The 15,851-nt window shown below is 44.9% G+C and overlaps 1 protein-coding gene across 4 annotated transcripts in view; it reads right to left on the bottom strand.

The window, feature by feature from the left end:
* CBFA2T2 (CBFA2/RUNX1 partner transcriptional co-repressor 2) overlaps nt 1–5,233 on the bottom strand; it is a 74,102-nt gene extending 68,869 nt beyond the window's left edge. Inside the window, exon 1 of one of the 4 annotated variants that reach the window (XM_083618707.1) lies at nt 5,031–5,233. In XM_083618707.1, coding sequence (XP_083474833.1) covers nt 5,031–5,058 — 28 coding nt within the window. In that variant the 5' untranslated portion in view covers nt 5,059–5,233. The remainder of the gene's footprint in view (nt 1–5,030) is intronic. The other 3 variants (XM_083618709.1, XM_083618708.1, XM_083618712.1) reach the window with 3 other exon arrangements.
* Between the last annotated feature and the right edge of the window lie 10,618 nt (nt 5,234–15,851).

The following is a 15,851-nucleotide window of genomic DNA, read 5'->3' as shown; positions in this document are numbered from 1 at the left end:
TTCAACTTCCTCTATATTCCTCTGAATATTTTACAAAGGGCAGTATTCTGAGCCCAGAGGCATTATCTTTTCAAGTGCATAAGGATTCATTGTAATCAAGAAGCAGATCTCCTAAGTGAATGTAATTTACTTTGTTCTTCCAAACTTACTCCCACATTCTTAAGGGAGGACAATACATTTCCATATCTCTTCCAAAATACAATGTAATAAGTCATCAGAAAAAGGCTCATAAATAAGCCAGTCTGATGAGGAGGATAGAATGTTGAGTTTCGATAGAGGAAACCGAATTTCCAATTCCCACACTGCTTTGAAGCCCATTAGATAGCTTTGGGTAAGTTTACTAACCTACCTCCCAACTTCTGTTCAGTCCAGGGTTCAGTGTGGCATAATGGTTAAGAGTACTGGACTTTGACCTGGGAGACCTTGGGCCAGTCACAGTCTCTTAGCCTAACCTACCTCACAGGGTTGTTGTGAGGATCGATATGGGGAGGAGAAGAATCATGTATACCACCTTGAGATCCTTGGAAGATAAAGGTGGTATATAAATGTAAATAAATAAATAACACATTGCTTCCTTTTCCTCAGCAGGAAAACACAACGCAAAAAAGATGTCCTTTGCTGCATTACAGTCCTGTAAGATTCACTGGTTTTTCTTCTTCCCATTCCTCAAAGCAGCACAGCCCATTTGAAGAGGAGGAGGAAGGGGCAGGAAGAAAGACATTGCACAGATACAATGTCAGTACCTTACTGATCTAGGGCTTGCCGATCGGAAGGCTGGCGGTTCGGATCCCCGCGACGGGGTGAACTCCTGCTGTTCAGTCCCAGCTCCTGCCCACCTAGCAGTTCAAAAGCATGTCAAAGTGCAAGTAGATAAATAGGTACCGCTCCGACGGGAAGATAAACAGCGTTTCCGTGCGCTGCTCTGGTTCGCCAGAAGCGGCTCAGTCATACTGGCCACATGACCTGGAAGCTGTCTGCGGACAAACACAGGCTCCCTCGGCCTACAGAGCGAGTTGAGCGTCGCAACCCCAGAGTCGTCTGCGACTGGACCTAACGGTCAGAGGTACCTTTACCTTACTGATCATGGTTAGCAAAACTGTTATCCCAAAAAGATGCTCCTAGCTACAGAGGCCACTTCAACCTCCAGTAATACTGCTCGATCTAGGAGGACTCCCAAACTATGCACCTGCCACTTCAGAGGCAAGTGCAACCTCATGTAGAACAGCCTATGTCAGTGGTTTTCAACCAGTGTGCCTCTGCCCCTCTTTCCCTCCTCTGATGCCGTCTCGCATCTCTGCCTCCCAAAGGCTTGCACAACTGTTTGTTGCACCCCAGGCGAATGGTGCCTCATGGGCTGACCAGGGGTGCTTCCCAGGCCCCTGTGGGGCAGTGTCAGGAGGCAACTCTCTTTGGGGCAGGGGGGCAGCTCAGAGACAGAGGCGACAGCTGCGGCTGCTCAGAGGACTCCCAAGCAGAGGGGAGGCTGAGCGAAGGGAGGGTGCTCGAAAAAGGGTGAGAGGTTGCCAGCTCTGCAGGCAAGGGGTGACATAATTGGGCTCCTGAGTCCCACAGGGGTGCCGCAGAAAGAATGTAGTTGGTCAAGGGAGCCAAAAAGGTTGAAAAACCTCTGGCCAGGTTTATGAAGCCCTCAACCACAGGACCATTGACTTGTCATTGGTTTATTGGCCCTCATCCAGCCTACCAATGTGTCCAAGCAGTAATCCGGGATGTGCCCAGCCTCACCCAACACAGATGACACAGAGAAATAGAGCTCCACACTGGCAACAACTCAGGGGGTTGCAGCATTTTTAAACATTATTATAATCATCACCACCACCAACAACAACATCTTAGAACCATTTGCAAATACACTTTTTAATATGTTGGTTAAGAAAGTAAACTAGGCTATGGTCCTTGCAGAAGATATTTCTGGGTTTATCGAAGAAGACTTGGAGCCATCTGCTAGTCAACAGGAAGGGCTGGATCAAACCCACAGTTTAAGTTCACTATCTTGTTTCCAACAGAAACAAAACACCAGAGAATAGCCAGACCTCTATGCCACAGAGAAACTGGCGCATAATCAGACCTCTGAGAGCCTCAAGCCACTCACTCATGACAGGGGAGAGAACCGCTTTTTAACAAGAAATAAAACTGTTAGAATTCATGTGGAAAGCACACAAATATAGAAAATGCAGCCGCGGTGCAAAAAGAGTGACAAGAGGGTTACAGAGTAACATCAAAGTACTCGTGCACACCTTAAGTGAAATGAATTCACTAGGATGATATGAGCACCCACAAACCTGAAAAGAAAATTTGCTGATAAAAAAAGATGGTTGGATCTCTCACACTTCGTCTTTTACTACCATTCTCTGAATTCTCTTTGCACACATTTCTCCTGCATAGCATGGGGGCGGGGTGGGTGGGTGGGTATTTTAAACCATATGGATCAGAATACTGGACAAAGAAAAACACTATGGTGAAGCAAGCCACAACAGAAATGGGAATGTTTTTGTGGATGTTGGAACAGAACAGGCAAGGTAGTGAGAAACAGATGTGACTTGACTGAACTGAAAATGCATTGCAGAAAGCAGTGCTTAGGAATGTGTCTAAGAACTTCCAGAGGGGTAGCTGTGTTAAGTCTACTGTAGCAAAAACAAAGAGTATAGCTGTACCCTTAAAGGCAAACAGATTTACTGTGGCATAAACTTGCATGGACTAGAGCTCATTCCTCAGATGTGTGAAGTGTTACCATCAACTGTCAGTGTGTGCATGAGGGTTTATGACAATTTTATGCAACTTTAAATGTATACAAGAGGAGTGCGTGGAGAGCTGGAGTCGATGTACTGGCAAATCTCTGGGCAATTTACAGTAGACAGGCAAGGATTTCTGACTCCAATGGTCTAACAAAAACTAACAAACTAAAACTTAAAAAATATATATTTAAAAAATTGCTGAAAGAGATAACACTTGGGGAAAACCAGGAGTGAATTCACAGGCTGAGCTTGTGTTCAGGGTTGCCCTATTCCTTCATTCCTATGAGCATGTTTGCCTGCCCAAACCACTATTTTGCACCTGGTCTACCTGGTGGATCTTACAGTTCTGGTAAAAAAAAAAAAAAAGCCAAAGTAGATACTGAAAGTCTGGCATGGACTCTAACCCTGGCATACAAGATATGCACAGCTACTATTTCAAAGTCATAACAGGTGATCTTCCTAGATTTGTTATGCTTATTAGCACCTGTAGTGGGAGAAATAAAAGCACTAATTTGACTTGAGACCTAAGCAAATAGCTTCATGTTTACTGATAAATTCTAGTTCAGCAATTTCCTGCAGGGGACAAAGATGAAGGATCAAGAGGAAGGACCAAAACATATTGATGTATATCCTCCAATTCTACACATGGGCCTTAAAACATTGAACAACATGTGTGTTCCTTCCAAACCAAGGAGTATTCTTCCTACCTGCCTGTTCTTCACAACTGCACATTCACTGACCTTCTTCAGTTCCTCAGTAGCGCAAACTCACACATACACACTGAATATACACAGAGAGACACTAAAAACTATTTAATGTAACCATATACATCAGCAATGGGGAAGCTGTAGCCCATCACCACCTGAAGGGACATAACTATGGGCGTAGCCAGGATTTTTGTTGGAGGGGGCAAAACAGATGTGAATTGGTCAATTAAGTATTTCTACTGTTTTACTTTATCTAGGGGATCAGCTGCACCCCTGACATCCCATAGACACAACTCCCATCATCCCTGACCATCAAGCTGGCTAGGGCTGATGGGACTGGGACTGGGAGTCCATCAACTGCTGGAGGACCAGAGGTTCTCCATCCCTGACATTCAAACTTTAAAAATCAGAGCCTTGGCCTAACCCATAACATGAGATAGTGAGGTTTACAGTGTAAATTGCACTGTAAGCAGAACACATTTCTTGTGTGTGTCCCACATCCAACATCTAACACTTTACTTTTTTCTAATGACTTCTATTGCAAATCCATTCTATAGTCTATATTAAGACAGGCAGTACAGTGATGAATATACTTTTTCTTTCCCCAAAGCACATATGCAATTTCTGTATACTAAGAATACATTTGCAAAAACATGCAGATTCTACCCAATTATGCTACCATGATAACTTTAGTTAACTACTTTGCATCGGCTGGGTCTGCACACATAGTTCCACTGAATACAGAGTTATATAGAATACCACTACAATCCAGTTTTCTAATTCTGGGATGCACTCATAGTAAAAAAGAAAAAATCACCTTTTATTATGTATGCTATTTATCACAACAAAGCAACAATCCTTTCAATTGCAGACAAAGTACTAAAGGGCAGCTTCACTAGTCTTTAAGAGTCAGGGGCGTGGGGAATGGTTAAAATTTCTCAAAAACATAACTTATTTTAAGACAAACCTTACCACCACCCCTATTATGGAACGAACGGACACCACACACACATAAAGCTGCACAGAGAGCGAGAGGGAGATGGAAAGAAATTAAAGGTCTCCTCCAGAAGGCGCCACTTCTAAATCCCAATGAAACGATCAGTACCGTACATGAAATTAAGAAGAATAAGCGAAATGCGAATAAGAGAAGCATAAGAGGCCCCAGGTTAAATACAACGGGAGTGGTGGAGAAAAATGCATCCCGAGACCTTGCAGGAGATAAGAAGCCCACGGAGTAAGAAATGGGGAGGAGGAGGAACCACAGATGGGAAGCAAAGAAGCCTCCTGGAAAAGCGTGATAAGGAAGGGGAAGGCGAGGAGGATCTGACTTGGGAACGGGAGAAGAGTGTGCGAGGGGTAGAGGAAGCCCTTGCAAGAAGGGAGTTTGGGAGAAGGAGAAAGGGGAAAGACATAACGGAACTGTAATAGGAAAGCGCCCCATCCCTCGAAGTCCTCCTTCCCTTCCCGCCCGGGGCCCCGGGGGCAGCTCTCCCGGGCGGGACGGCGCTCGCTCGCCCGAGCCGGAGGGGCCCGCCAACCCCCGGAATGGGGAAGAAGAGGCGCGCCTTACACTGGGAGGTTCCCGGGATGCCCACCATCGCGCAGCCGGAGCGGCTCCTTCCCTTTGTTCCGTGCTACTCGGGGCGACGAAGGCGGCGCGGCCACGACGGGAGCGCAGCCGGGGAGGCGGCGAGGGCGGCCAGCGCCGCGCTAGGCCCTTCCGCTTCGGCCCCGCCCCTGCCGTGACGTCACGCGGCTCCTCCCTCCGTAGGAACCGAAGGGGAGGAGGGCTGCCTTGGAGGAGGGAGGAGCGGGGGGGGGGCGGCCTGAGTCGGCGGGCCATGTGCGCTCCAGACGCCGCTTCGGCACCTCCCTTCCCTTCTTTAGGGGAGTTTTCACTGGGGTTTACCCTCAAGTAACAGCCGGAGTTCTACAGCGCGATCCGAGGCATGCTTACTCGGAAGTAAGCCCCACTTGTTGCACCGCTGGGTAGACGAAATCGGCTTTTGCTACTGCTGTTGGCAGACGCTAAGAAAAAGCATCCCAAATAAAACCGACCATTTCATCCTCTGAGGCCCTTCTTCTTGTGCCCGCTCCATGAGAGGTGCAGAGGGTGGCAACATGAGAACGGGGTCTTTTACGCGGTGGCTCACCACTTGTGGAAGGCTCTCCCCAGAAAGGCTCACCTAGCCCCTTGTTGTTGTTGAGTCCTTTAGTCATGTCCGACTCTTCGTGACCCCATGGACCAGAGCACGCCAGGCACTCCTGTCTTCCACTGCCTCCCGCAGTTTGGTCAGACTCATGTTTGTAGCTTCGAAGACACTATCCAACCATCTCGTCCTCTGTCGTCCCCTTCTTCTTGTGCCCTCCATCTTTCCCAACATCAGGGTCTTTTCCAGGGAGTCTTCTCTTCTCATGAGGTGGCCAAAGTATTGGAGCCTCAGCTTCAGGATCTGTCCTTCCAGTGAGCACTCAGGGCTGATTTCCTTAAGAACGGATAGGTTTGACTTCTTGCAGTCCATGGGACTCTCGAGAGTCTCCTCCAGCACCATAATTCAAAAGCATCAGTTCTTCAGCGATCAGCCTTCTTTATGGTCCAGCTTTCACTTCCATACATCACTACTGGGAAAACCATAGCTTTTACTATACGGACCTTTGTTGGCAAGGTGATGTCTCTACTTTTTATCTCTTAGCCTCTTAGTTGCATATATTTAGGCTCTAGGCAAAAGCATTGCTCTTCCCCCAGGCCTTTGGCTAATTAAACAATCCATGGCCTACTAAACTATAGGGAGAATGTTGTTTTGTTTGTTCCTATGGACAAACAGTGGACACTCAGGTTGCGAACGTGATCCGTGCGGGATGCACGTTCGCAACCTGCAGTGGTGTGTCTGCGCACACGCGGGTTGCGATTCGGCACTTCTGCGCATTCGCAAAGCACAATTTAGTGCTTTGCGCGACCGCCGAAACCCGGAAGTAACCCATTCCGGTTACAGGGGAAGGAAACCATTTGTCTGTTCAGACCGCTATATCTTTATACAAAGAGTTACATGACACAAAAGGAAAAATGATTGGGAAGGAGGAGGAAGTGAAACTCGAGCACTATTTCTTAGTTACGTGGTGCTTTGTTAAACTATGGAACTTCCTACCACAATATGTAATGATAGCCACCAGCTTTGACAACTTTGAAAGGGGAATTAGAAAGATAAGGTTATCCACACCTACTAGTCATAATGAATATATATTGCCGCCAGTATCAGAGGCCATATGCTGCTGAACACCAGCTGCTGGGGCAGAGGGTAAACGGCAGGAGAGGGCTAATTCACTCACGTCCTGCTTGGGGCTTCCCCTAAGCAGCCCATTGGCCACTGTAGTGAAGCCGAGGACAGAATGGTGGTTTACATGGGTATATGGTCTGTTCCAGCAGAACACTTCTTAGATTCAATGTGATTTACTCTATTTAAATGTGCTGTTTTAACCGGGGGCGGATTTAGGTTTGATGAGGCCCTAAGCTACTGAAGGTAATGGAGCCCTTTATATGTCAAGTTGTCCTTTGTCAACAACAATTGTTGCTATTTTTTTGTGTTGAATATATGCTATATGGTAATTTATGGACCTAATAGGTATCTAAAGCCATTTGCACATAACAAAATATGCATTTTATCAAAGTAATTGTTGAACTGAAATACAATTAAGAAGTATATTAATAATGAAATAACAATTAAGAAGAAGTATATTTGGGGAAAGGCCAAGAGAGTGGGGCCCTAAGCTATAGCTTGTTTAGCTTATATGTAAATCCAGCACTGGTCATAACCATTAACTCCTTTTTTGTTATTCCTGTCTCTTTCCCCCTCCAAGCCTGCCACACAGCTCATATTCTTTATAAAAAGTGTGTTCTGGAGAAGTCGCTGTTATGGTCACCAGGTTTGATGTGCTAGTAACATTTACCGTAACTCCTTAAGGCAAACAGCTGGCATCCTTGCAGTCCAACCTTATCTTGCTTACCTGGAAGCGATTGCACATAGGATTACAGTCTTATAGCACAATTGTTTGCCTGTTTGCTCAGAAATGTTTGTTCCGAAAGGAGCTCCCCAAAACTGAGTGAATGGGTGGTAAAATGGCAAATGCAATTCCATGTAAACAAATGTAAAGTGATGAATGTTGGGGGGGGGGGAATTTCACGTATATACTTGTGGGATCTGAACCAGCAGTGACTGACCAGGAACAATGTCACAGCATTGTAGTGGCTAGCTCAGTGAAGATGTCTACCCAATGTGCAGTAGGTTTTGGACTTGTTCCACTGCCCGCAGAAGCTTTGGGGTGGGGCCTGACCCAGGAGAGGGCATCCTCTGTGGCAACCTCTAAGTTGCCCTCACCAGAGAGTTGTGTCTGGCCTTATACAGCTTTCTAAGAATGTTGAAGTCACCTCTTTACGCTGGCTTTTGACACACACACACACACACATATATATATTTCCAGTTACAGATAGGTAGCCGTGTTGGTCTGCCATAGTCAAAACAAAAAAAAAAATTTTCTTTCCAGTAGCACCTTAAAGACCAACTAAGTTAGTTCTTGGTATGAGCTTTCGTGTGCATGCACACTTCGTCAGATATACGTGTATCTGACGAAGTGTGCATGCACACGAAAGCTCATACCAAGAACTAACTTAGTTGGTCTTTAAGGTGCTACTGGAAAGAAAAAATTTTTTTTTGTTTTGACATATATATATGTATATATATATAATGATGCACCCTATTTTTGATTGTAGGTTGTTTTAAATTGTTTTTAACATTGAGTTTGAATTGTTGTAACCTGCCCTGGGACCTTAGAGCGCAGGGAGGGTAATTAATAATTATTAGTAACAACAACAACAAGCTATATTCCCCAGATTCTCCATGAATATTAAAGGAGTAAATAGTGCTTTAAACAGGTGGTGTGGCTGTGACCTTTAACAATCCCTATGTTTTTTTCACTATCAGAAAGCTAGGCCACACCTTTTCCCCTTTCCCTTCTAACCAGGTGAATGGGGTCAAGGTGTCGGCCTCCTCTCTTTCAACTGTCTTAGCTCCTGTAGAGACATATCAATTGAATATGATGTGCTGTTAACTCTCTTTTGTCAAGTCCTAGATACTGGCCAAGTGTCCTCTCAGGCAAGCCACACCTGATAGCCCTGCTCTCAGAAATATAATAGAACACTAGTTTTCTGCTAGTACAAACACGGAATTTTAAATAAATAAATAAACCCACTTAAAAGGATACTCTGTCCGTCATAGGAATAAAAGAGTCCTATGGGGGGGGGGGGAGGAGATTTAGCCAATTGCTGGAAGTAAAAGTAACATATTCACCATCTGTTTTATTGCATTTTGCAGAAAGAAAGTGTCATGTCAGCATGAGATTGTAAGCAAGGTATACATGTTTAAACAAATAATAATAATAATAATAATAATAGGACAGAGCTAAACATTTTCTGTCTATTAAACTGATATTTTGCTGTATTGAATCAACCACATTAAATTGTTCTGCTTTGCTTGATAATGAAACCATGTTTGCCTGTTTAAACGAGGAAATGCTGGCCCATAGAAAGGTGAGCTTGAGGGATGTTTTTATTTTCATTACCATATTTTATATAAAAATATAGTTTTATAGTGTTTTTAAAATAAATAAACACATAAAAGGATAGCGTCAATGAATTGAATTAGGGTCAGTGAAGACCAGCCTGTAATTTGCATATTTCTTCTGGACACTATTGATAGCATTAGAAACACAGATGTAATATTAATGCAGGGGGTGGCTTCTAAATGGGACTTAATTTGCTGCAAAATATTCCCCCCAAAACCCCTTGCATGAGGAGTGGAGTACCAGTCCCAAAGCAAACTCCCATCTAGAAGCACTGACCTTTTTATTTAGCCCAATCCATAATTATATTTAGTTCTGGCCAGCTATTCAAGCATAGTCTCTGATTGGGGTTTAGAATCAGAGAATTGAAAGGGACCCTGAGGATCACTTAGTCCAACCCACTTCAATGCAGGAATATGCAGCTGTCCCATACGGAAATCAAACCTGCAACCTTGGCGCTATTGGCACCACGCTCTAACCAGCTGAGATATCTCCCTCCATTCAAAGTTTGTTTGAAATTATCATAACACAGTAACCAATCAGCAGTAAATACTGGGCTGTTTTACATTGCAATTCCTGTATGTGTCTACTCAAAATTAAGTCCTGGCATTACACCCAGGTAAGTGGGTATAGGATCGCAGCCTCGTTTTCTTTAAAAGAGTCATAAGCCTGTTTGTACCTGCAGCTGCTAAAACCATTTATTTCAGAGGCTGTAACTCTGCATTAAACTGGACAGAAAGTAATGCTCTCCGCTGGGGATGAAATCCAATAATATATTAATGCAAATCATTTGTCATGGCAGTTGCATGTTTCAGGTAGAGGCACAGACTGTAGTGCAGTGAATAAAACAGTTTTCATTAGGCTTGGTTAAAGAGTTGGGCACTGTGGTGTCTAAGAGCTGTGAACCAGGAAATACCTGCTTCAATCACATGACGAACTTATAGGATGGCCTTGGGCAAGTCTTTATCTCTCAGCTGTCCTCTCCTGTCTGGAGTATAGACCTAATAATACTTAGCTATCTCTCGAGATTGTTGTCCTAAAGATTACTGAGATAATCTGTGTGAAAGGCTTCCGAAAATCTCAATTCCAGTAGACAAAAAAAAGCACCATCCAGACATCAGCAGGCTTCAGGGCAAACTACATTTTGCAGAATTATGACAAATCTTCAAGGTGGAACCATTGGCGGGAGAGGGGACAGACAGACCCCATGCTCAGTGAGTGGTGACAGACCCTGGAGTCCCAAATTTCAGCAGTGCCTTGTAAGACACCAAAATTGAATGCCCTCTCCGCTTCTCATGCTCCATTCTAAATCATAGTTGCAGCATCCCCTGCAGCACCCCAAAGGCTTAGTGCTCAGTGTAACCAAATCGATTGTGCTCCCCTAAATCCGCCTCTGCGGTGAGCATGAAATGCTGAATCTTGCTGATTGTGTATCCTGCAAGAGAGTTCCATGAACACAACCACTCAACGCTGCAACTTCTTTGTTGCGTGTCTCATTTCAATGCCGTATTTGACTTTCATAGGCAAATTGAGAGCAGAGCGTGTCTGAGGACATCCACTTGAATGAGGGGTAGGCAACCTAAGGCCCGGGGGCCGGATGCGCCCCAATCGCCTTCTCAATCCAGTCCGGGAATCAGTGTGTTTTTACACGAGTAGAATGTGTCCTTTTATTTAAAATGCATCTCTGGGTTATTTGTGGGGCATAGGAATTCGTTCATTATTTTTTTTCAAAATACAGTGGTACCTCGGGTTAAGTACTTAATTCGTTCCGGAGGTCCGTTCTTAACCTGAAACTGTTCTTAACCTGAAGCACCACTTTAGCTAATGGGGCCTCCCGCTGCCGCCGCGCACGATTTCTGTTCTCATCCTGAAGCAAAGTTCTTAACCTGAGGTAATATTTCTGGGTTAGCAGAGTCTGTAACCTGAAGTGTATGTAATCTGAAGCATATGTAACCCAAGGTACCACTGTATAGTCCGGCCCACCACATGGTCTGAGGGATGGTGGACCGGCCCACGGCTGAGAAAGGTTGCTGACCCCTGACTTGGATGCTCTCTCTCTGGCTCGTGAGCAATCGTGCTAGCTATAGGATGAGAGTACTTTAAAAAACCAGGACTTCCGGGTTGGCGCCATCGCCGAATGGCGGACTCCCTCCGAGCTCCGGAGGGAGCCGGCTCGGCAGGGGCTGGGTTTTACCGCACCGGCGATGCGGGGACCCTTAGAAACCACGGCCACGGGGGCCGTGGACTTGGAGACTCGGCTAGCACCGCTAGCGCCCTCCCGACTCGTGAAGGAGCCTTTTTAAAGGCTACGGATCGGGTGCCGGGGAGAAGCGTGGTGCTTTGAGTCCTCTGCCATCCCTGCCGAGCGAAGCCGCATGCCATCCGGCGGAGAGCGCTGACTTCTTCCATTGAGAATTTGGACTTTTAACAACAACCCGTGAGTAAATTGGAAATCGGGTTTAAAAGAAGAAAAATTTTTGGGATTTGAGACGAGCGGGGGGGGATCTAAAAAGGAAGTCAGTCCCCCTCCCTATTGTAGACATTTTAAAACAAGGATTGGGAAGCCAAGGCCCAAAAAGAACGGTATCTTTGCTAAATTAAGAATTCCATGATGGGAAAGTACAAGAATTGTGCTGGAGGAAGAATTGAAGGAGAAGGAAAATGCACCCCCCTCCCTGGGAACCGGGGCGATTGAGGAGTGAGCCTGGTGAAAAGAGCCGGTGATTTTGACAGCTGTCAAAGTAGCTGTCAAAGTCGGAATATTAAAGAGGATTTTATTACAAGGACCTTGCTGGTCAAATTTGTTACAACTTGATATAATTTGTTAAGACTTGAATACAAAATGGCGAAAATACGGAGAACAATCGGATTTTTGGAAACAAAGTTACAACAACCCCCCTAGAGGAGTTTCGGGACATTACAAAGATGGGCGTAAGCCGGGAAAAATACAACACTCCGGAATTTCACAGAACTGGTTATCTCCTGGGAAAGCTGCAAAACGGAAACTGAATCTTGTCTACAGGGTGTTTAGACTAAAAGGAGACAACAGAATACCTTACTGAAGAAGGAAGGGACTGAACGCAAGTTTTTGTTCCTGAATAACAACAACCCATGTAGAGTTACTAAACTTCTGAATAAGAAAGTTTTAGCAGCGGAACAAGAGGAAGCTGGACTATAACCTTGAAAGAACAATGGGGGGAATTTTATAATTTGACATTTTTAAAGATTTAGGAATTAATTTTTAAAGAAAGTAATCCTAGAAATGGGAAATAATTCTGCAAGGAGTTGGGGGAAAAATGGGATTGATGGACTTAAGATTTCCAGGCTGGAAACATAGATTGGAGGATAAGGGAAATTAAACCGGGGAAGGGGAGGGAGAATTAGAATCCAAAGGCTTGCAACTATTTTCTGAATTGGTTTTCTTTTTTCTAATATATTTTTTATTTTTTTATACTTTTATTCTGTGTGCTTTTACTTTAATGGGAAAAAAGGGGGACATTGTGGAAAGAAAAGGGGGTGGGCTATGGGGAGAGATCTTTTGCTTTTTTTTTATCAAGGGTGTTGCATAAGGTTTGTATAAATTTAAATTTGAACAATGGGGTATATAAATTGTGCTTTAAATCAGAAATAGAACTTGTGGAAACAACAATATGAAAGGGGAATACAGTAGGGGTGGGGGAAGGGGGGAGTCCCAGAAAGTGGATGTTTGAAAATAAGGTTCTGAATGTATCTTCATAATTTCTTTTCTTCTCTTTCTGTATTTTGGAAACTTCAATAAATATTATTTAAAAAAAAAAAAATAAAAAACCCCACCACCACTACCAAAATATCAGTAATAGTTTGGGTGACTGCTGTTTGCTAAAACAGTAATGGCACATCCACAAGCCGCAGTACTTCACAACTACAGCCTTGGCTCTGGAAACTGCACACCTGGTTCATTATAGGGCTTGTGAAAATTCATAACTCATAATCTTAACAGGGAAGGTAAGTAGGCTAATCTTGGCAAAGATTGCTCTCCAGGGAGCGAAATGAGGCCAAGCGACCAAAGAGGAGGAGCCGATCTCAGTTGAGACTAATGTCCCTTAAGTATAGGGGTGAAAAGGTTCTGAGGCTTCCTGCCGAGAGTGGGAGACCCACAGTGGGGCTTCTTTTATTTCTGTAAGCGTGCATCTGTTCAGAATTACCCAGGAGGAGGGAAGGTAGATTGAGGATAAAAATAAAACTGAATAGAAACATTTCCAACTCTCTCTTTAAAGAACAAACCAAAAAAAACCAAAAACCCCTCTCACATGTGCTCTATATTATTAACTTTTTTTTTAACACTGACTGCAGCCAGAATATAACGTTCAGCTTTTTCACAGCTTGGTTGGATGCATCTTACCCATATTCAGTTGGTCAATAATCTACATAATCAAAATAACAATGTGAAGCAAAGAGAATAGTCACTGTAGAGTAGACTCCAATATTTTCATGGTGATGTTTTATTACTGTAACTTTCTTGCTCTCATGGTTGAATGGAAGCATTTTTGACAATTTATTCTAAGCAACCTAAATATGTGTCTCTTTCTGAGTCATTTTCTTACAGAGGAAATATGCAGTCTAGATTCTAGATCCTATACATGATCTCTATTCATGTGTTTTCCTGTCTGACCCACCTTCTGAATAACCCACGGAGATGCTTCTCCCTCAAGCTGCACTGCGCTCTCTAAATGTTCCAGGTTCTGCACAAATATCACTCAGCCAACATAAAGCATGACTACGAAATGTTACTTATGCACAATATCTTGATTTGCTTGATTTATTTCTGCCAAAGGAGCACTTATAAGAAGGCTTCAGTTGATGATCTGAGTGAGATTAGAATTCCTCCTCAATTCAAGGAGGATGAATGTGGCTTCCAAGAGACTAGCTAAACAGAAGAAGCCCATATCTGTGATTAGCTTGTGTATGGGAAATGTACCCGGAAGACAAAAATGTATTGCGGAGTTAGTGATCGGATACAGTTACCCTTCCTGCCTCTGCTCCTTCCCCCTCCCTCACTCTTGTTAAGTTCTTTGATGGTGTGAGAACAGTCTTTAATGTCTTGAGAACGTTGGGAGAAGGTGAAGGCCTACACACAGCTGCCTTAATCAGTTGTGGATAGTGCCGGCTACCTTCTTTGATGTTGGACATTGTTTTGAGAAAGTGAGGCATTGGGAGGGGGTGGCTAATGGATGATCTGCACGTAGCCAGCCTGGTAAGCCACATAGGCTATATATAAAATCGGATGGTTTGAGCAGAGTTTCTTTGAAGCTCGTGCAAGGACTGATTGGCCCCAGGGCCTTGCAAACTGAGGCTACCTGGGGGAGTTGCCTCGCCACTTCTTGAGGGCTTCCAAGTGGCAGATTGAAGTGCTTGCTTGGTATGTACCATATTGGCCCGAATATAAGCCGCACTTTTTTTTTTCTAAATCCGGGCCGTGAAAAGTTAGAGTATAGCTTATATTCGTGACCTTACTGCGTGACTCCCCCCCCCCCCAAGAAGCAGGAGTGTGGGGCAGTGGCGCCCCGCCCACTCGCCACTCCCAAGCCTCCCCCAGCTGCCTAAGGTAGGGGGAAGGGGGGGAGGCCACCGGCAAAGCAAGGCGGCTCCCCCGCCCCAGCAGCCTAGGAGCGAGGGGCAGCGGCACACAAGCTTCCGTAAGGAAGGGGGAGGGGGGAGGCCACTGGCAAAGTGGCATGGCTCCCCACCCCCGAAGCAGCCCGGGAGTGTGGGGCAACAGCATGCAGTCCTCCCAGCCAGCTTGGGGAGGTAGTGCCGGGAGTGCCGTAATCCCGGAAGGTGGGCCGCACCCGCAAAGAAGCCTTTAATTTTAAAGGTGCGGCTTATTTGCAGGTGCGTCTCATATTTGGGCCAATACGGTATTAAAATATTTAATCTTCTCACTCACCTGTGTTTTGTATTGCTTCTGAATCTCATTTTAAAAGAACCACCTTGCATTTGGCAAGACAGCATGGAGCATGAAATTATGTCTTGAGATGATACAACAGGATCTCTGATATAGCTGAAGACAAAGGTACCAATTAGGCCCCAGCCCATGGGTGCCCAGCGGCACGCATGCAATGTGACATCAAGAGAGAGTGGGGCCCCTTTTTTCCTGGGTGCTAGAGGGCAGAGGCAAAGGCCAAGTTTAGGGTTTGAGCACTGAATGACTGAGACTGGGGGGACATCCTTGGAGTTGGTTAACAGTGAGAAATCAAAGGAGGGGCAGAACTTCATGGGAGCTGGGGATTACAGGCTAGAACTAAGACACACAGGAGATGGTTTTTTGCTGTCCTTTGAATCCAATGCTGCCCTTAACGGGGAAGCCAGACCTGCATAGGATCTGAATACTCTGCAATCCCTCCTTCTAGGTGCAGGTTGTATATACGTGCAAATAAAACCATAGATCATAAAGACACCACAGTCTCTGCTGTGCCTAATTTCTGAAGGAAACATGAACTCTGGATAAGCTCCTGGAATCCCTGGAATCTCACAGCACTTGGAGATAGGGCGGCATATATCAATATTCTGAGAGGCAGTATGCTTCTGAATACCAGTTGCTGGAAGCCACAGGAGGGAAGAGCAATGTTTTACCCAGGTCCTGCTTGTGGGCTTCCCATTGGTGTCTGGAACAAGATGCTGGATTCAAAGGGCCACTAGCATGATCCAGCAGTGGCTGGATGTTCTGATGTTCATGAGCAGACACACAGCCTGCCAGGTCTTCCTTACTATGGTGAGATAATTAATATTTTAAATTATA

The sequence above is a fragment of the Podarcis filfolensis genome (genome assembly GCF_964270895.1).
Source record: "Podarcis filfolensis genome assembly, chromosome: 6".
Lineage (NCBI taxonomy): Eukaryota > Metazoa > Chordata > Lepidosauria > Squamata > Lacertidae > Podarcis > Podarcis filfolensis.
Note: the sequence above shows the minus strand (reverse complement) of the source record. Positions and strands in the feature narration are given on the sequence as shown.